The sequence below is a fragment of the Pan paniscus genome, chromosome 15 (genome assembly GCF_029289425.2).
Source record: "Pan paniscus chromosome 15, NHGRI_mPanPan1-v2.0_pri, whole genome shotgun sequence".
NCBI lineage: Eukaryota > Metazoa > Chordata > Mammalia > Primates > Hominidae > Pan > Pan paniscus.
In genome coordinates this window covers 51,605,608-51,627,841 of record NC_073264.2, presented here as the reverse complement: position 1 = coordinate 51,627,841, position 22,234 = coordinate 51,605,608, and the positions used below count along the sequence as shown (strand labels likewise).

The 22,234-nt window shown below is 33.7% G+C and overlaps 1 protein-coding gene across 5 annotated transcripts in view; it reads left to right on the top strand.

The window, feature by feature from the left end:
- MAP4K5 (mitogen-activated protein kinase kinase kinase kinase 5) overlaps positions 1 to 22,234 on the top strand; it is a 116,841-nt gene that overhangs the window by 43,821 nt on the left and 50,786 nt on the right. For 4 of the 5 annotated variants that reach the window (XM_055097565.2, XM_055097564.2, XM_063596198.1 and 1 more), the window contains exons 4-11: positions 2,665 to 2,755; positions 3,221 to 3,285; positions 6,426 to 6,481; positions 12,537 to 12,584; positions 12,673 to 12,715; positions 13,691 to 13,763; positions 20,034 to 20,165; positions 22,167 to 22,229. In XM_055097565.2, the coding sequence (XP_054953540.1) occupies positions 2,665 to 2,755; positions 3,221 to 3,285; positions 6,426 to 6,481; positions 12,537 to 12,584; positions 12,673 to 12,715; positions 13,691 to 13,763; positions 20,034 to 20,165; positions 22,167 to 22,229 (571 nt within the window). Of the gene's footprint in view, positions 1 to 2,664; positions 2,756 to 3,220; positions 3,286 to 4,798; positions 6,192 to 6,425; positions 6,482 to 12,536; positions 12,585 to 12,672; positions 12,716 to 13,690; positions 13,764 to 20,033; positions 20,166 to 22,166; positions 22,230 to 22,234 lie in introns of those variants that run through there. The other variant, XM_055097567.2, reaches the window with a different exon arrangement.

The window sequence follows — 22,234 nt, the reverse complement described above, 5'->3', positions numbered from 1 at the left end:
AAAGTTTCAAATAATATAATAGTGAAGCAGATATATGAAGAATATATCTGAAGGTGGAGTTCAAACCTCTGAGTTATTAATAACCTGTGCTTGGGAATTCTTGCTTCCAGCTACAGCTGTAAAAAGTTGTCACTCACTCTCACCAAGACCTCACCTTCCGTGATAGAAACCTCACATAGCTGCTGCTGGAAACACAGTTGCAGGGTGGAACCCAGAACTCAAACTACTACCAAGAGTTAGTAGTTTGTTACTAGTAATATTAATTCAGCCATATTATTGACTTTTATGGGTCAGTTTAAGAATTTACACACAATTGAGAAGTTAGGCACCATATTATGTGAAGCTACTCTTGTGAGAAAATCTGTTCTAAATCCCAGACTTAACTGAAGAATTTCTCAGCACAGCTCAGATATAAGGCTTCTGTGCACATTTAAAAGTGAGTAGGTGGGAATCCAAAGAATAACATATTGATATGGTTAGGCTTTGTGTCCCCACCCAAATCTCATCTTGAATTGTAATTCTCAGGCATCGAAGGAGAGGCCTGGTGGGAGGTGATTGGATCATGGAGGTGGTTTCCCCCATGCTGTTCTCATGATAGTGAGTTCTCATGATAGTGAGTTCTCATGAGATCTGATGGTTTTATAAGTGTCTGACAGTTCCTGTAACACACACACTCTCTCACCTGCCACAATGTAAGACTTGCCTGCTTCCCCTTCTGCCATGATTGTAAGTTTCCTGAGGCCTCCCAAGCCATGCGGAGGTGTAAGTCAATTAAACCTCTTTTCTTTATAAATTACCCAGTCTTGGGCAGTTCTGTATAGCAGTGTGAGAATGGACTATATACATATGTGTTAATATATATACACATATATTAACAAAATTATGTGCTGCTTTACTCTTCTTTGTAATTCATGTTTTTTCAAACATGAAAGATGGGCTAGAATTTAGCCAGTTTGAGGGAAATTAGCATGCGTAAAGGAGAAGTTTTAATGCTATGATGGAAAAGGCTCAGATGGAGGAGTGATATAAAAGAAGAAAGTATTCTGGTGCCCGCGAGTGAACATAGAAAGCAGGGCCTTTCCTCTGCACCTAGGTAGGCAGACTTTCTACTGTCACCTTCAGGGCTTACTCACAGCTGCCTAAACTGATAATGAGGAACAGGAGATCATCTTCTATTTTGGATTATCTCCTTTGATCCTCTTTTATTGTAAAACCATTAAGAAGTACATTTTCAATTGTAACAAGTAGCCATTCGTACACTTATGTTTAAGGTATACGTAACCGTTTATGTAATACATGTTTTCCCAGGTTACAAATAAAAGGTAGATTATCTTTAAAGGTTTTCTCTCAGACGTTCATTCAGTTAGAAGATTGTACCCTCATTTGGCTTCCCTAACCCTTTAAAATTGCTAACATGAAATTCTGTAACTGAACTATCAGTTAATGTTTACGTGAATTGACTGTTAAAAAAAGTTCCAATGATTATAAATAAATGTGTCATATTAATGGTTAAACTAAATGTATGTATGGGTTTTTGTTTTGTTTTGTTTTTGAGGTGGAGTCTCGCTCTGTCGCCAGGCTGGAGTGCAGTGGCATGCTCTCAGCTCACTGCGACCTCCGCCTCCCAGGTTCAAGCGATTCTCCTGCCTTAGCCTCCCGAGTAGCTGGGACCACAGGCACCTGCCACTATGCTCAGCTAATTTTTGTATGAAACTAAATATATGTTTAAACCACATCAGTAGTGATAGGTTCTTTAAAAGCTTTTAATGGCATGACAAGAATATTTAAACCTCTGTTTTGGTTTTGAACTGAAAAAGTTGAAAGTATAAAGGGAAAAAATATCTCTGACTTGTGTGAAGATTTTGTTTATTTATCTAAGACCTAATTGCTGAGTTTTTCCTTCTTGGCCTTGTATGTTTTTCTAAGATGACTTTGAGTTAGAGCCAGAGTCTGTCTGGACACCACTGAACTTTTTTTTAGTTGGGAGAGGGAGGCTCACTATGTTGCCCACTGATTTTAAACTTGAAGTTCCATTTCAAGTTTAAAGATTACAGGTGCCACCACCACACCCATCTAATTTTTGTGTTTTTAGTAGAAACGGGGTTTCACCATGTTGGCCAGGCTGGTCTTGAACTCCTGACCTCAAGTGATCCGCCCACCTCGGCCTCCCAAGGTGCTGGAATTACAGGCGTGAGCCACCCTGCCTGGCCTAATGTGGCTTTTTCTAATTAACTCATATGGGTTTGATTGTAAAATACAGACCAAAAAGGAGGAAAGCAAAATTACTTTTGCAATACTTTTTCTATATACTTAAATAATATATAATCTTTTCCACATAATATAAACCTATTTTCATGTCACAACACACTGTACTGTAATTTATTTAACCATCCTTGCATTATTAAACCATACTGTGGTAAACATCTGTCTTTGTACATATCTCCTTAAGAAAAAAAAAATTTGTAAGTAAAATTGTGGGTTCAAAGATTCTGTATATTTTAAAGACTTCTGACTTTATAGAAAGATTCTACCAGTTTACATTTTCATTGAAGTATTAAGAATGCCTCATTCCTCATCTCTAATATTTATCGTAAAGCTTTCCTTCCTTCTTTTCATATGTAGAGATTTTGAGTAACATGATAAACAACTTATTTTGTTTTCCAGGAGATGATTTTTCTTTGATTCAACAAGAAATATTTATGGTTAAAGAATGTAAACATTGTAACATCGTTGCTTACTTTGGGAGTTATCTTAGGTAAGAGAAAAAAAAAGCATCATCTCTCTCTGTATTTTATATATTCTTTGCTACTACACTCTCTCCCTTCTATGTAAGTGCTACTATATTTGTATGTTTTTAAACACGGCAAAGTTCTAAATTTTTTAGGGTTTTCCTATTTCTACGGTTTTCCCCTATTACATATTAATAATGGTACTCCCATTTTTATAGTTGTACCTCATCTGGCAATTTTAATGAAACATTATAAGTGATTACAAGTAAGTGTTTTAACTTACAAAACTGATCATATTCTAAACCACTGAAGATGGGAACAAAGCTGAAATTAATGTGCTTTTCTGTGTATTGTAGCAAGATTACATAGCAGTTTCCTGTTGCACTTCACAGTCCATTCTGAACCCTGGTGTGCTAAAGAGTGAGAGCCTTAGAGTATTTCAGTGACTGAAAATTACTAGCTAATATAATTTTCTTTTTTTTTTGTATTAGTCGGGAAAAACTATGGATTTGTATGGAATACTGTGGTGGCGGATCACTTCAAGATATTTACCATGGTACTGTTAATTTGACTACATTTTAAACAGACTTTGGTTTTAATGATTGTTGTTCGATATTTCCAGTTAACCACGGAAATTAACAGGTAGACTTACTATTTTGCATTCTTCTGTTCCCGGAGCACTGCATAACAGAAATCTGTATTTATTTTTTATTGGTTTAGTCAATTAAACTTGCCTGAGCCCGAAGTGACAAATGCAAAAGTATTTATATAATCCAAATTTTACTCTTTAGATATCTCTAGGAAAGTGTTTTATCTACAAATGAAACTTCCTAAATTTCCTTGTAAAAAAAAAATTGAAATGCAAGGGGTAACTCACAGAAGGGAAGTTACGTGTCTGTCTTAGTAACTTAACCTGCTAACCAGAAAAGCAATTTGCTTGTTACTGTAGTATTTTTGTATTAATATGTATGTTTTAAAGTTTCGAGTATTTTATTTAGTATTCATATTAATTTAGGCAGTTTTCTGAGTTGAATTTGACATTACATTCTAATACTGTTTAGAAAGTTTTGTTTTGGCTCTACTGTTTAGCTTTTAATTTGTTTTGTTGCTGCTGGCAATTTCTTGAATTTCTAGAATTTATGAGACTAAACATAGATCCTTATAATTTTTCTTCTCCTTGTTTAACATGGATATGGGATAGTAAAACTCCCATTGCAGCTACTTATTTTATAATTTGTTTTAAAGAATTACATGAAATATTTTTAAACGTTTCTATGCTGAAATCTTTATATTGGAAACCTTACCAAATTTCAGTCATGCAGTTTACAAATGCAGCCACAGTAGATATAAAAACAGAAGTGCTATTTCACTTCAAATAATAGGTTGTAACTACAGAGCTCAGTTTTAAAATGTCAATCAATAGAGCAGTGGTTAAATAAACTACTCTTCAACCTGTAATATGGAATACTGTGCAGCACTTAAAAAGATGAAGTTACTTCATAATTATTGACCTGGGTATATATCCTTAAGGCTTGTTTTTAAATGGAAAAAGTGAATTGTGAAAGAATATGTATAACATACTGGGTCATATATAGGCTTTTAAAAATTATATTTTTATAAGTATAAATATAGAATGTAACTGTATAGCAAAATGAAAGAATACCTACCAGTTGACTAAGTCATTACCAGAGGAGAGGGAAAGCAAAGCTCAGAAGTAAACTTTTAAATTACAAAAAAAACTTATCAATATAGTACTTAATTATCAATTTTAAAATGTCATAATTATCTAATTTTGTCACAACAAATAATCCATAACAACAAAAATTCTGACTGATGTCTAAACACTGATCACTACCTCTTTATTAACAAAAATGTTTTAACATCACATAAATGTTACAAATACACAAATTACTATGATTTAGGCTATTTCTTAGGCATGTGGATTTAAAATTCTCTGTGCCACTGGATTTAATTTTTTTCTATGATTTTATAAAGAATTGCTATCTTCTCATGCCTGTAATTCCAGCACTTTGGGAGGCCAAGGTCGGGAGTTTGAGACCAGCCTAGCCAACATGGTAAAACCCCATCTCTACTAAAAATACAAAAATTAGCCAAGTGTGGTGGCAGGCACCTGTAATCCCAGCTACTTGGGAGACTGAGGCAGGAGAATCACTTGCACCCAGGAGGCGGTGGTTGCAGTGAACCAAGATCACGCCAGTGCACTCCAGCCTGGGCGAGAGAGCAAGACTGTCTCAATAAATAAATAAATAAATAAATGGAATTGCTGTCTTTTCTGTGAAAAGTTTTTATTCGGTAATTGTAATTTTTGTCCATTCACATTTTTATAAAATGAGAGCACTCAAGATAGCTGGCTTTTTTTTTTTTTTTGCAACTTTTAAGTTTAAAGAATAGCTTTGAAACATTAATTTTATTTTTTCATGAAATTCTGACTTTCTCTTATTAAACCTGATATTTGTTGAATTAAATTGAACCTAAGAAGTACCCATCCCGGTAGTTAGTATACTAGATAGCATAATAATCAATAAAATCTACACTTATAATTAGATGTTGTTAATAAAGTGACTTTTTTTCTTTTACTACTATTTATCATGTTACTAAGAATCAAAAATTTATGTTCCTGAATGGGTAGAGAGAGCCAGTGATTAAAATACGCGGTAGAAATTTCTCTAGGTGAAGAATACACATGACTACCTGATTTGGTTTCGCTGTCAGCAGATACCACCCCAGAGTTACTCTCATGGTACTGAAAGGCATAGTCCTGAAGCCTCTGGTTGAGTTCTTGAAATAAGAAGAATTTTATATTTCATATTAGGGAGAGATCTGGTTGCCAAAAGTGACACGGTTATTTTTTAAATTCTTAGATAAGGTCCTGGATCAAGCCTCTCTTTTGATAGGTGTGGTAAAGAATTATACTAAAGAAATAGCATCTTGATCTATAAAAAAGTATATGATGCCTTTTAATATATTGGACAGTCAATCTCTTTATGATTCTCTATTTCTCTGTATAACTAGTTATATGTATTTCTTTATTTTTGAAAAATTGTTCAGGATTGCATTCTATAGACCTTCCTATAATGCATACCACTATGCTTTGCACATGAGTGCTTAATATTTTCAAGGACCACAGTTGTTACGGAGTTAAATCTTTTAAAGTGCATTTGAAAAAATTCTCAGTGTTACCTTTTGTTTTTGTTTCTTGATGACAGAAATAATATATGCTCACAATCAGAAGAGAAATCACTCAACTCTATAAATAGAAATTGTTTTATAATAGTTCGTCTGTTTTTTTGTTTTGTTTTGTCTTTTTGTTTTTTTCCGAGACCAAGTCTCGTTCTGCCGCCAGGCTGGAGTGCGGTGGTGTGATCTCAGCTCACTGCAACCCCTGCCTCCCGGGTTCAAGCAATTCTCCTGCCTCAGCCTTCCGAGTAGCTGGGACTACAGGTGCGCACCACCATGCCCAGCCAATTTTTGTATTTTTAGTAGAGACGGGGTTTCACCATGTTGGCCAGGATGGTCTCGAGCTCTTGACCTCGTGATCCGCCTGCCTTGGCCTCCCAAAGTGCTGGGATTACAGGTGTGAGCCACTGCGCTTGGCCTAGTTTGCCATTTTTTTAAGTAGACTGTTTCTAATGTTAGGTTTAAATGTATAACAATGTGGTCTCTTTTTCTTTCTAGTTACTGGACCATTATCAGAATTGCAAATAGCCTATGTATGCAGAGAAACCTTACAGGTACTATATTTTCTTAATATAGTTAGAAAGGCAATTCTAGGCAATATTTTCTTAATGTAGTTAGAAAGGCAATTGCCTGACAATTGATAACTATAAAATGATAGTCTACCTTAAAGAGAAAGGGTAAAACAAAATGATTTTTCTGTTAATCTCTTATAATTCTGTAAAACTAGTTATTTTTCTTTCATGAATGAATCACATGAATTCATTTAAGCTGATGCCGACATATACAGTGATCATATGTGGAATTCCACTTTGATGCTGATGCACACCATGGTCATGTGAGGTATTCTACTTTATAGCACTTGGCCCTCAGTTGTGTAAATTGGTTTTCAAGAATGAATTACTAAGCCTCTCAATTGTAACATGTTGTCTAAGCGTTCCCTTCAAGTTTATGGCAGTAAAAGGAATCTCTTCCATGAGACATAGGGGCTTTTACTATTTCTCTTGAAATAAAATAAATTAGCACAGCATTAACTCAAGGTGTTATCTGAAAACCCTAGTTCTATGTGGTATTAAATGTTATTGATAGCAGAATCTCTTTTTCTAAGTTTGGTTAACATTGCATTAAAGAGGTTTCTTTACTTCAGGGCCTGTGAGAACTTTTAGTATGCTAAAATGGGTTATGAATATTCAATAAAGATATAGAGTATGTGGTATTTCTCCCAATTTATTTATTTTTTTCAGTGCCCTGAAAGACTACTCACTGAGAAAATTAGGAATTAACAATTTTGTTCATATAATTTAACGCATTTAAATTTGGAGGAGGGAATAAGTAGTAGTGATTGTGGTTTGTATTTTTGTAATTTACAACTGATAATTGTTAATTAATGCTTCTATCCCTAAATTTCCTATATTGTGTAGTTTCAATTTAGAAAGAAATTGATACTCTATGTGTTGTTCTCTAATATTTTCCAAAATGGGAGATTTGGCTGATCTAGGAAAAAGTTCTAGTCAATTTTGAAGAGTTGGTTCCCACATGCTTTAAAAGACATAACCACTGCCAAATCTTACTGAGAGATAAATCAGATTACTTTATCTAACATATATATATTTATATATAGAGAGAGATGTGTAATATATATGTATGTACGTATGTGTGTGTATATTCCTATAACATTTACATAACATAGAAACCTACTTCATTGTATCTACATAAAATACAAACTTAATTATACACTCATAGCAGAGAATTATTGACAAATTCATTTTCTTTGTATTTTAATTTCTAAAGTTCATTGTTTCCCTAAGTATTAAACAAAGTACTGAGTAGAGGTGAAAAAATAAAAAAAAAAAACAAAGTCGAATTTGCACTCTGGCGCTGGTATGTGACCATAATCTTTTATATAGTTCTAGTTCCCAAAATACAATCTTGTACTGCATAACATTTCAGTCAACAATGGGCTACATATACAACAGTGGTCCCATAAGGTTATAATACTATATTTTTACTGTACCTTTTCTATGTTTAGATATGTTTAGATACACAGTAATTGCCATTGTGTTACAGTTCCTACAATATCAGTACAGTAATGTGCTGTGCAGGTTTGTAGCTTAAGAACAATAGGGCTTTACATATACCCTAGGTGTTTAGTAGGCTATGTGTATATACCATCCATGTTTATGCAAGTACCCTCTATGATAGTTGCACAACAAAATTGCCTAACAATGCATTTCTCAGAATGTATGCATCCCTATTGTTATGTGAGCATGAGTATATAAAATGAGGCTTATTTTCAAGAACAAGGATGGAGCTGGAGATCTTTATGTTATGTGAAATAAGCCGGGGACAGAAAGACAAACATCACATGTTCTTACTTATTTGTGGGATCTAAAAATCAAAACAATTAACTCACAGACATAGGAAGTAGAAGGATGGTTACCCGAGGCTGAGAAGGGATTTGATATGGTCGGAGGGGAGTGGGGATGGTTAATGGGTACCAAAAAAAAAAAAAAAAAAGAAAGAATGAGTAAGTTCTAGTATTCGATAACACAACAGGGTGACTATAGTCAGTAATAACTGAATTTTATATTTTAATATAACAGAGTGTCATTGAATTGCTTGTAACTCAAAGGATAAATGCTTGAGGGGATGGATACCGCTTTCTCCATGATGTGTTTATTTCACATTGCCGCCTGTACCAAACGAATTCCCCATAAATATATACCTACTATGTACCCACAAAAATTAAAATAAAAAAAAACCAATATGAAGCTTAGGAAGGGAATACCTCCAAGATTACTTCCAATTTTAAAATTCTATTATGCAGATAAACTTCCACATCTGGTCAAAATCAGGTAACAAGAAGTAGATTTACCATGCTACCCGAAACAGTCAAATAAAGTAGGCAAAATATATGAAACAGTGATTTTCAAGAAACTGAACATCAGGTAATGAAGGACAATGAGGCCTGAAAAATAGGAAACAAACCAAGGAAGCCATATAATTGCCCCAGCTTATGGCGTTGGCAAAGTTTTCAGGCCACAGTACAGGGAGAAGGAACCCAGGTGGGGTCCCAAGCCAGTTAGAGTATTTAAGGTAGAGTATTGGAGAGTGCTTCAGAGTATTGGAGTATTTTTGAAAATTCAAAAATATACAGCACCCAACAAAGTAAAATTCACAATGTTGGGCATCTACTCAAAGATTACCAGACAAGCAAAGAAGCAAAATAAGATGAAAATTAGTAAAACCAACCCACACTGACAGATGCCAGAATTAGCAGACAAAAACATTAAAACAGTTATAACTGTTTAAGATGCTTAACAAGTTGAGATATGGAAGGTATAAAAAAGGCCCAAGTCAAACTTCTAGAGATGAAAACCACAGTGTCTGATGGAATTAACAAAGGATGAAATTAGCAGATGATTAATTACTGAGTGAGCTTTGGATGGAATTAACAAAGGAATTAACAAAGGATGTTAATTAACGTGTCTGATGGAATTAACAAAGGATGAAATTAGCAGATGATTAAATATTGCAAAAAACGTATATTTGAATTTGAGGGCATAGAGATGGAAAATATTCAAAATGAAACATGGAAAGAAAAAGTAATTTTTTATAAATGAAGAGTATCATTAAGCTGTAGGACAATTTCAAGTGGCCTAATATGGATATAATTGGTGTCCTTGAAGGGACAACAGAAGAAAAAGGGACAAAAATGAGAAAAAAAAAAAGAGAGAGAATGAAGAGACAAAGAGAAAAAAGGGAAACGAAAGAGAAAAGGGAGACAAACTGAAAAGGGGAGATGGCTGAAAATTGTCCATATTTGATGATAACTATTAATATGAGCCCACAGATCCAAAGTGCTCAACAAACCCTGAGCACAAAAAAAAAACAACAACAAAAAAAACAAAAAAAAACTACACTAAGACACATGAATCAAATTGCTTATTTGATTAGAACATCTTAGAAGCATTCAGAACAGGACTCATGATATACAAAAGAACAAAGACAAGGAATATTTATTGTTAGAAATAAGTGAGAAGACAGTGGAAAATCTTTAAAGTACTGAAAAAAAATTGTCAACCTAAAATTCTATTCCTAGAGAAAATCTCTTTCAAAAACAAAGGCAAAATAGAGTTTTTCAGACTTATAAACACTGAAAGAACAAGTCACCAGCAGACCTATCCTACAAGAAATGTTTAAGAAAGTCCAACATTATGCTCAAAGAAAATGCTCATTGGAGCATTTTGTATTTTCTGTTTTCTGATTAGGGATGTTTAACCAGTATATATTCTGCAAGTACTAAAAAATCTGAAATCTGAAATATTTCTGGTCCCAAGCATTTTAGATAGGGATATTCAGCCTGTACTTATAGGGAAATTTATAGCACTAAGCAGAAGCTCTCAAAATCAGTATCCTCAGCTTCCACCTAAGAAGCTAGAAAAAGATGAGCAAATATAATGCAAAGTAAGCAGAGAAAGGAAATAAAGATCAGAATAAAAATAAACGAAATGGAAAGGAAAAAAATAGTAATAGAGAATGTCAGTGAAATAAAAATCTGATTCTTTGAGATGAGCAATAAAAATGATAAACATCTAGACAGATTGATCAGGAAAAAAAGTAAAAAGAGAAGAAACAAGTGATAAGCATCAGAAATGAATGATGGGATATCAAGACAGAATTTACAAATATTAGATAACAAGACAGTATTATGAACAGTATTATGCCAATAAAATGGGCAGTTTCAACAAGAGATACAAACTACCAAAGCTCACTCAATTATAAATAACCTGAATAATCCTATATGTATTCTCACAAGGAAAACTCCAGGCCAGATGATGCCATACAGTAAATTCTACCAGACATATAAGAAAGAAATAATGCCAATCCTATATATACCTATCTAGAAAATTGAAGAATGAGAAATAACTCCCGAATCATTTTGAGTCAGCATTTTTCTGACACCAAAATTAGACAACAATCTTACAAGAGAACAAAACTACAGGCTAATGTTCTTCATAAACCTAGGTGCAAACATTAAAAATAAAAGGTTTAGCAAAGGTAATCCAGTAATATATTTTAAAAGTTAATACATCATAAACAAGTGGAGTTTATTCTAGAATGCAGTGTTGGTTTAATATCCAAAAATCATTTCATCTTAACAACTAAAAAAGAAAAACCACATTATCATCTAAATACACACAGGGCATTTAGCAAAATCCAACATTCATTCCTGATTTAAAAAAGTTCTGAACATGCTAGGAATAGAAAGGAACTTGGTCAACCTGATAAAGCGTACCTGTGAAAAACCTATGACTAACTCATACTTAATGGTAAAAGATGGGATGTTTTTTCCTCCAAGCTCACCCAAACAGGGTGATGAAGTCTGCCTTTACTACTACTTTTCAACATTGTCCTAGAGGTTTCAGCCAGTGCAAAAAGAGAAAATAATGAAATAAAAGGCATCTGGATTAGAAAGTAGGAAGTACAACTCTCTTTATTCACAGACCACATCATCATCTGTGTAGAAAATGGAATAAAATCTACAAAGTAGCTACTAGAACTAATAAATTAGGCTAGAAAGATTGTAATATTCACTATCAATGTACAAAAATCAATCAGATTTATATATACTAGCAACAGACAATCTGAAGTTAAAATAATACAACATATAATAACATAAAGAATATGACATTCTTAGGGATAAATATGACAAAAGATGCATAAACACCTGCATACAGAAAACTACAAAACTCCTGAAAGAAATTAAAAACCCAAATAAATGGAGAACTATACCATGTTCACAAACCAGAAGACTCAATACTGTTGAGATGATAATTCTTCACAAATTGATCTGTAGATTCAGTGCAACCCCAATCACAATTTGAGGAGGCTTTTTATTAAAGAAGTTGACATGCTGATTCTAAAATTGCTGTGGAAATGTAAAACACCTAGAATAGTCAGACAACTTTGAAAACCTGATCTATAGTGCCAGAAAGCACATCAGTGTTTGTGAGGGTTGTGGGGAAGAATGGGAAAATTATAAAGGAGCACCACATAAGGAAACTTTTAGGAGTAATTAATATGTTTGATATCTTGATTGTGTTTAGTGAAATATTTCTGATTTTTATCAGAAAATAAATTAGAAATCTTCAGGCCGGGTGTGGTGGCTCACGCCTGTAATCCCAGCACTTTGGGAGGCTGAGGCGGGTGGATCACTTGAGGTCAGGAGTTCAAGACCAGTCTGGCCAACATGGTGAAACCCCGTCTCTACTAAAAAATACAAAAATTAGCTGGGTATAGTGGCGCATGCCTGTAATCCCAGCTACTTGGGAGGTGGAGGCAAGTGAATCACTTGAACCCAGGAGATGGCGGCTGCAGTGAGCCAAAATCACTGCCACTGCACTCCAGCCTGGGCAGTGAGACTCTGTCTCAAAAACAAAAACAAATCTTTAAAATATAGTAAACATTGATTTACTTATCTAGGTTTTTTTCTCCCCAAAAAAGACATTCTAGTTTTTCTTATTCAATAAGAATTTAAGTAGAAAATTTAGGAGTCACATTTACAGTTTTGCTGATACATTCTTTTTTTTTTTTTTTTTTAACTTTTAGGGTCTTGCCTATTTGCATACTAAAGGCAAAATGCATAGAGATATCAAAGTAAGTTCATTTAATACATTTAAATTGCCAATTCTATTGGAAGAAATTTTATGATGCTAATTTAATTGTATTTGTATTTTTGTTCTAGGGTGCTAATATTTTATTGACAGACCATGGCGATGTAAAATTAGGTATGTTATTTCAAATTCCTAAAATTTTTTCCAAAAATTTAATGACATTTTAATAAAATTTTTATAAAATTTTAAATGAGAATTAACATTATACAGATTTCATTTTCATATCGAGTCGCAGTAATGTTTAACTTTTGATCCAGTAATTTTACTCCCAAAACTCATTTTAAGGAAATTAAACCTAAAGATGGAAAATCCATATTCACTGAAGCATTAACCATAATATTACTTGTGGTAGAAAAAATGCAAACGTAAGTCTAGCAATAGAAAAACTGTTAAACTGTGATAAATCTATTCAATCATTGATATCTATGAATGTGTAAGAGTAACATCTGGTGTGTTAAATGACAAAAATGGACTGTATATTTATTTAGTATTTTACAACCACGTGTTTCTGTGTGTTATTTTGTTTGTTTTGAAGGAGATGGTCTCACTCTGTCATTCAGGCTGGAGTGCAGTGATTCAGTCATAGCTCACTGCGTACTTGGACTCCTGGCCTCAGGCTATGCTCCCACCTAATCCTCCCAAGTAGCAGGGATTACAATACAATCATGTTTAACTACAACACTTAAAAAGTTTATACATAGAAAAAAATGACTGTAAAAAAAATAGTACCAGAATGCTATCCTTGTTATATTAGGATAAAAGGAATACAGGTGTGTGTTTTTCCCATGTGTTTTATTTCTTGTGCTTTTTTTTTTCTCTTTTTCCCAAATTAACTTCATTGTGCATATAATAAAAATATTTTTTGTTAACTTTGTTCTTAATAAAATATTTTCATTCTAGTAAAGTGCCAATAAATTTTTTAATAAGTATGTTGTGAACTAAGCAAGAAGAGATTTAGGTATTCAATTTATGCGCATTTTTCTAACATTAATATTTGAATTATTAATACTGCCATGCCTGAGGGCGAAAGTAAAAATGTTGTTTGGTGTATTGTAAAGAACTAAAATTTTCTGTTTTTTTCCTCACTAGCTGACTTTGGTGTGGCTGCAAAAATAACAGCTACCATTGCAAAACGAAAATCTTTCATTGGCACCCCTTACTGGTAAGACATTACTGTGATTGAATTTGATCCATTTTCATTTCTTCATGGTTTTGTGATCAACCTCGATACTTGGTAATAGAAGTAATAATTAAAAGTAGGGAGATTTGCGTGCTCTTTGATAGTATCATAAGTTCTGGTTGGGTTAGGGAACTTTGATGCTCATATTCATGGTTCAGCCTTCCCTCTGTAGAAGTGCTAATAATTTTTACTATCCCTGTGATTTTATATTGAGAGGGCTCTTAGGTATGAAATTTTCAAAAGATTTGCCTCCTGTAATTTTCTTACCCTTTCTTCTGGCATTCTCTTTTAATCTAGGACTTTTCCACTTTATTTTAAGTTGCGGGGTACATGTGCAGGATGTCTAGGTTTGTTACATAGGTAAACGTGTGCCATGGTGGGTTTGCTGCACCTATTGACCCATCACCTAAGTTTAATCTAGGATTCTTCTTCCTGGTTGTTAAAACTCCTTCATCCTACCTACCATTACTCTCACCAGCCACCCCACTCTTAGTGCATTCCACTGATTACTGACAAAATAATCTTTCTAAAACACTGCTTTCATTATTGATAGATGATAGAAATAAAAAGCCTCATAACAAAACCTTAATATTTAAAATAGTGAATGTTATAAAAGGTGACATTTGCAGTTTGTGTGAAAGGTTGGATTCTTTTTTTTTTTTTTTCTGAGACAGGGTTTCATTCTGTCACGTGGCTGGAGTGCGGTGGCACAATCACAGCTCACTGCATCATTGACCTCCCAGAGCCAGATGATCCTCCCATTTCAGCCCCCGAAATAGCTGAGACTACAGGCATGCAACATCACAGCCAGCTAATTTTTTGTAATTTTTTTTGTAGAGACAGGATTTCAGCTAAAACTCCTGGGCTGGTCTAAAACTCAAGTGATCTACCTCCCAAAGTGCTGAGATTACAGACTTGAGCCACCGTGCTTAACCAATTTGGATTCTTTAATGTGCAGTGTTTGGATAATTTGTTATTTGAAAAGAAATTTAAGTAGCTCCGTACCTCATACCTGATGTCAAAAAATCGTATGTGGAAATAGTCAAGTTCACACCTGTAATCCCAGCACTTCGAGAGGCTGAGGCGGGCGGATCAAGAGGTCAGGAGATCGAGACCATCCTGGCTAACACGGTGAAACCCCGTCTCTACTAAAAATACAAAAAAATTAGCTGGGCGTCGTGGCAGGCGCCTGTAGTCCCAGCTCCTCGGGAGGCTGAGGCAGGAGAAGGGCGTGAACCCAGGAGTCAGAGCTTACAGCGAGCCGAGTGCGCACCACTGCACTCCAGCCTGGGCGACAGAGCGAGACTCCGTCTCAAAAAAAAAAAAAAAAAAGTGAAACCAAAAGAGCCATCAGTAACTATCTGCTTTAAGAGCTGATGAGGAAGGCTTTCTGAACATAAAGAATAAAACCTTAAAAGGAAATGTTGATAGATTTAACTGCATGAAAATTTAAAACTTATTTATGTCCAGCAGCTTAAACAAAATTAAAAGGCAAGTAAAAAAACAGGAAATATTGTCTAAAATATGCCAAACTAGGTTTAATATTTTTCATATGTAAGTTCTTATAAGTCGATAAAAAGAATGTCTCATTAGAAGCAGTTAGTAAAATAATACATATTAAGTATCGTAACATATGATAATGGATCACAAGAAGTTACGGATTTCTTTTTTTTCTAATACCAACTCTATTAGCAAAAACAATGGCATAGACTTAATTTGTGCCAAAAGAGAATACTTTTTCCATAAAAAAGAAAGGTAGAATATATCTAATAGGTGAGGGGTAACCAAAACTTTTTACATGAGACCAGTAAGAAAAGCCCCAAAATTAACAAAGACTCAGTTTTCAATGACACATTCATCACAGACCAATTAAAAAACTACATTAAAATCTTACCTACATATTAGAAATACATTTTTAATTCATTCATAGATCCAACAACCTTTTAGACATATAAAGAAAAATTATTAACTGACAAAAAAACACTACGTATCGAATTCATTTACTATCACTTAAAGGGTGTCTACAGAATTCTCACCTCAATATTTTCATGGAAAATGAGTGGAAATCAATAGTCCAGAGATCCTCATTAAGAATGAGCCACTGATAAACACAATATATTTATAAGTTGTATAATATTCATGTGCATGTTTTGAGCATTAGTTTAATTTGCATCAGGCTTTTCAAATTAAATTTATAAGATTTCTTTTCAATAGGCATTCTCAGATGACTTTTGAAATAATTATTAAAATGGAAACTTACCTGTTTTGCCAAGTACTAGGATTTAGATACAGAATACATTCTTATAAGATTCATCTCCAATGTGCACATGTCATGTGTCTTTGAATGTACCTGAGAGAAACAAAGGCATCCCCACATTCCATATGTTTACAGGGATTTTCAGAAATGACTTCTTTCATGTCTTCAACTAGAACTGGAAACACTGAGGACATTACCACATTGTTTACATGCATATTTTCCCCCCAGTATGAGTTTTATATTTTAAAAGGGAAGTGGTGAAATTACATGCCTTCCCATATTCCTTACATTCATAGGTTTTTCTTCAGTATGAGTTTTCTTAATGTGTTCAAAGGGAACTGGAACATACAAAGGCTTTACAACATTTCTCATATACATATGGTTATTCTCCAGTATAATTTTTTTCATGTTTTCAAAGATAACTCAGATAATTGAATGTTTTCCCACATTCCTTACATTCCTAGGATTTCTATGAAGTATGTTATTTCATGTTTACATACAGAACTGGAATATCTGAAGGCTTTATCGCATGTCTTACAATCATAAGGTTTCTCTCCAGTATGAATTCTGTCATGTGTTTCAAGGTAATTGAAACGACTAAAGGCTTTACCACATTTTTTTTTTTTTTACCTTCATAGAGTTTCTCTCCAGTATGAGTTTTTTCATGTGTTCGAAGGGAACTGAAATGTCTGAAGGTTTTACCACATTTTTCACATTCATAAAGTTTATCACCAGATGAGTTCTCTCATGTGTTTAAAGGTAACTGAAATGACTGGAGGATTTACCACATTTTTGACGTTCGTAGGGTTTCTCTCCAGTATGAGCTTTCATGTCTTCTAAGGGAACTGTATTGATTGAAGGCTTTACCACATTTTTTATAGTCACAGGATTTCTCTCTATGTGTTCTTTCATGTCTTCACATGGAGCAGAAATGACGGAAGACTTTACCACATTTCTTACATTTATAGGGTTTCTGTCTAGTATTATTTCTTTCATGTTTCTGAAGGAAACTAGAAAGAATAACTCCCTTACCGTATTTCTTACATGTAAAAGATTTTTCACCAGTATGAGCCCTTTGAAAGTAACTAAGACAACTTAATTCTTTCGCATATTCCCTACATTCATAGCATTTCTCTCCAGTGTGAGCACCTTTGTGGTTATGAAGGTAACTGGAATATCCAAGGGCTTTATCACATTTCTTACATTTATGAGGTTTTTCTCCACTGTTAGTTATGTTTTTGAAAAGAACTGCAGAGTCTCAAGGATTTACCAGATTTCTTCTGTTCTCGGGGTTTTTCTCCAATGTGAATTACTTTATGTCTTTGAAGTAAATAGGGAAATTTAAATGTTTTCTCATGTTTCTTACATCATGTAGTGGCCTGCAGGTCATGGCTAGGGGCATGCAACCCCTACAGACTTCTTTGTTCCTTCTTTACTCTCACTGTTTCACTTGACTAACCTAAAAAAATATATATTCTGAATAATGTGTCCCTTGATGAACAAATTAAATGACTTTTTTCTATCAAATTGGAAAATATTTGGAATTATGGGCATGCTTACTATCACTAAATATTTGGCAGTGAGAGTAGAAATTGGTACAACAGGGGTTAGGGAGGGAGAGCATCAGGAAGAATAGCTAATGGATGCTGGGCTTAATATTAATACCAAGGTGATGGGTTGATCTGTGCAGCAAACCACCATGGCACACATTTACCTGTGTAAAAAACCTGTACATCCTGCACATATACCCTGGAACTTAAAATAAAAGTTGAAGGAAAAAAAAAAAGAAATTGGTAGAACGATTTTGAAGCATAATTTGATGGTAATGTTTATCAAAAACTTTAAGCAATATTTATCTTCTTTATTCTCAGTAATTCCATATCTAGTAATTTATTAGAGAGGCATACAGATTTGTATATGATAAGCTTTATCACACTATTTTAATGATAAAAATTGAGGGAAAATAATACACAACAGGAAGGGAATTACATTTATTCAATTCAGTGGAATAATATGCTACGGCTCATGATATGTTGTTAATTTTAGAAAGCAAGATTCCAAGTAGTATATGCAATATGATACCATTTTATAAAAGGTGTGTGTGTGTGTGTGTGTGTGTGTGTGTGTAAAAATGGATGAAAATATGTGAAACAGGAACTCTCTTTGAGTGGGATCATGCTTAGCTTGTTTTCTTCCATATTTTTTCATATATTCCAAATTGTTTTCAGTCAACACAAATCACTTTAACAGAAAAAAAGCCTCAATAAGTATCAGTTAAATAAAAGTTAAATGAAGATATAGGTGAGTTAGATAACCTATAGGATTGCCTTCGTCACATCAGAGTCCCTCACTTTCTATGACTGTCCTTTTTGTGAATACTCTTCTAGTCTAAATTGTCTATTTTTTGTATCCTGACTATATCAGGTGAAATACTACTACTTTAGCTTTCTTTACTCTTCCCTAAGATACCCTTTTTCTGTGTTTATCTTAAGTCCTCCCCATTCTTAAGAGGGCCACACTCTCTACCTTTCTATACCTATGGCCAACTGATTGAATACAGTTTCCCACTGAGCCAGGAAGTGCAACAGTCATAGTCAACTTGACATTCCAGTTAGCCACCACTAGTTGATTCCAGTGGGTAGAGGAGATGAATCCTGTTTGCTTTCTCTGGGCTCCACCTCAGCCTCTTTCCTCTGTGAAACTTGCCTTCAATTATCTTGCTCCGTGGTGATTGTTTACTTCTCCTTACTCCTATATCCATTGTTATGTATGTAGCACTTGCATATAGTACACATCTACATGTTCACATTTTTAGTATACATACTTTATATGCTAACCACACTTGAGAGACAGGGTGTTAATATAACTTTTTGTAGCCTAAGTACATATAAAAGCAACTTGTACCTTGTGGATATTCAATTCAAATTAATTGAAGTTAAGTTAGTAAACATTTGAAAAGATAAAAGAATATTTCCCCTGAACAGTATCATCTATACTTTATAACTTCAGAGGCCTTCTACAGTGCTGATTCCCAAACTTGTAACTCCAACTTCAGTCTTCTGTATATTCAACAGTTGTTTAATAATAGCTCTATTTCAATATCCACAAGCATTTCCTCCTCAGATCTATATCTTAAGTTAACCCCTTTCATTCTGTTCCCTCTGCTACTGCCTTTGAAAAGTTCTCTAACATATCTGCCTGACTGATTTCACCTGATTTCACACTATCCTTCATCTTGCCATGCAGTTTTAGATTGTTTGACCTCATAATTAAATCTTTCATTGGGTCCCCATCATTTTCATGATAAAGTCTAACCTTTTTTGTATAAACAGTAGATCATTTATAATCTAGCCTCTACTTCTGAGGTTGATTTCCCAAACACTTTCGAGACTTTCTCTAACCATGTGTTATTTCCTGTCCATTACAGACTTATTTGTAAAATAAGATAAAAATGAATTTATGCATTTGGACAAGCATAAATGCTTACTCTCCATTTCTGTATTTATCACAGACTGGTAGCCAGCAATGTATGGCCCCTTATCAGTTTGCAGGTGATACATTGAGCACTGTCCTGTCAGCTTTGCTGGTCTCCCTGAATTTGTACTCGTTTCCTCTCACTGAAATGTCCAGGCTCCCCACCCTACTTAGAAGTCTCACCTCCTTTAGGAACTTTTCTTTGACCTTCACAGGGATTTAGGTATTCTTTTTCTTTTTGCCTATTATATAACAAGATTCACAAAAATAGAAACCAAACTAAAACAAGATTTTTCCTTAGAGCATAAACATTCGGAGGGCATTCAAGATTCTTAATTAATTTTAAAAGTGTGTATGTGTGTGAAATAGAGATTTAAGCCTTTACTTAGTAATGTTTCTTCTTTCCTAGTAAACACCTCTCAGCTTCCTTCCCTCCAACAAGTCTGGTGATTATAACAGGAAGTAACAGATTCAGATCAATATTTAACAACAAAAATGTTGTATTCATTGATTCCTTCTAGGATGGCCCCAGAAGTTGCAGCAGTAGAGAAGAATGGTGGCTACAACCAACTCTGTGATATCTGGGCAGTAGGAATAACAGCAATTGAACTTGGAGAACTTCAACCACCTATGTTTGATCTCCACCCAATGAGGTGTTCTCATTATTTATAATTATCCAGTTATTGATCAAGTCTATGGGGAAAGTGAAATGCTGGTAACTCAGCATCAAGCTCATTTTTAAGAATGAAAAATAGTAAAGGTATTGTAAGGGATTTAGGAGTAATCTCATCCAAAAGCTATTGTGGGCTAGTCCGAAGGTAGTTACCTCAATTCATTTTTCACAATTACAGATCAAGCTCCTTGTTCTGCTCTTCTCCTTCTCACTACTGTACTTGACTAGTCTTTAAATAAATAAAACCTGTCTTGTATTGCTGCTCCTAAAACAACATAAGAGTAAATTGTCTGTACTGTTTGCAGCTTTTCCATAAAACAAATTTCTCTTCATAATCACACTAGGATATGAGAGTTAACATTATTTTAAGACTTTTTGAGTCTTCATGTTCATTCTTTTATCAATTGATCTTTTTTTTTTGTCCTATGTGGAATTATAAGTAAATGATAGAATGCAGATGAAACTTTTCTAGTTATATTTGATTTTGTTTCTTTTTATTTTATCCAGGAATAATGAAGAGGTATCTATGCTGAATATAATTATCATTTACATTCTAGGATGTATTATCTCAGAAAAAAATATTTGAGGGCATCTGAAAAGTTTTTTGATACTTTGAAGGAAAAGATAGATTAGGCTTAAATTGACACTTTAAATGGTATGAAGCTAAAAAGAAAATTAACAGAATGGTGAAAGTGTTTTGCTAACATGATTGGCAACAGATTGATATATACTATATAAGGAAATCATTCAAAGACTACAAGCAAAAAATAGATTAAGGTTTATGATCAAGTACCAGATACGGGAATCTATTTGAGCTCATAAGCAGCTAAAGATAATATATATTAAAAGATACCTACTTTTAGCTAGAATGCTGATAAGTACAGACCTTTTGGAAAAATACTTTGATGTTATTTGTTATGGGCAATACAAATGTTTCAGTGCTTCCACCGTTTAGGGGATTATAATTCAGAAATTATCTAAGGAAAGAAAATGCTAAGAATTATGCATTTCAGGATAACAAGGGAAAAAATCTAAATATGTAGTAGTTGGTGAATTCTTAAGCCAATTATTTAACAGTTAAGGGCAGCCATTACATATGTATGAACCAAAGCAAAATGGAAAATTGATTATTAGTGAAAAAAATTATAAATACTAATGTGAATATAATTGGTAAGCATTTAGATAAAGACTAAAAAGATTAGAAAAATGTTTTAAAGAGATTAGAAAATTTTAAATAATAGAATGGTGGGAATAAATTTTTTTTTATTTTTCCTTTGAATCATTTAATTTTTAGAAAGGAAAAATGTATTTGTTATGCTAAAAAAGAAACAGGAATTTGCTTAGAAACCTGGGATTTTTGTAGGAAATGCTGAAATAGAGCATTTTAGAACTTCCTTCTTAAATCCTCTATCATACTACCCCCATAGCCCACAAGAAAATGGGTCACACGTGAGTTTATAGACAAAGTTCTCTTGTAGATTGGTTTAGGTATTTAATATACTGAGAGAATATGGGAAATCATTGTCCAAAAAAGGAAAACAATCAGGAAATGGATGTAATTTGCCTATACACCCACCCAAAATAAATATGGAGGCCAGTCTTTGGTTAAATATGCAACCTAATGTTAGAGTAACATGTCATCTCTATGTATTAGAGAATTATATACAATTATATAGACATGTGCTTAAGATACAATACTAGTTACATATGTAACAGTGTAGTAAGAAAACTCTTTTCCAATATTTGGTGGGTTTGCTTTGTGAATAAGGACTTGTTGGAAATTTAAAAATCTTCTCTGTAGTCAAGAGAAATTTTTTGAAAGCTATCTAAAATATTAAAAATTTAATTTCTATATCCCATAGTAGTTTTCATCATTGTCCACTTATGTGGTAGTCTTGTATAAATTCATTACAGAATATTCTTTCTAATTGTTAGATGTAGTAATTTTGATATTGTTCTTTAACTATAATTTTTATTTCAGGGCTCTCTTCTTAATGTCAAAAAGTAATTTTCAGCCTCCAAAACTAAAGGACAAAACAAAATGGTGAG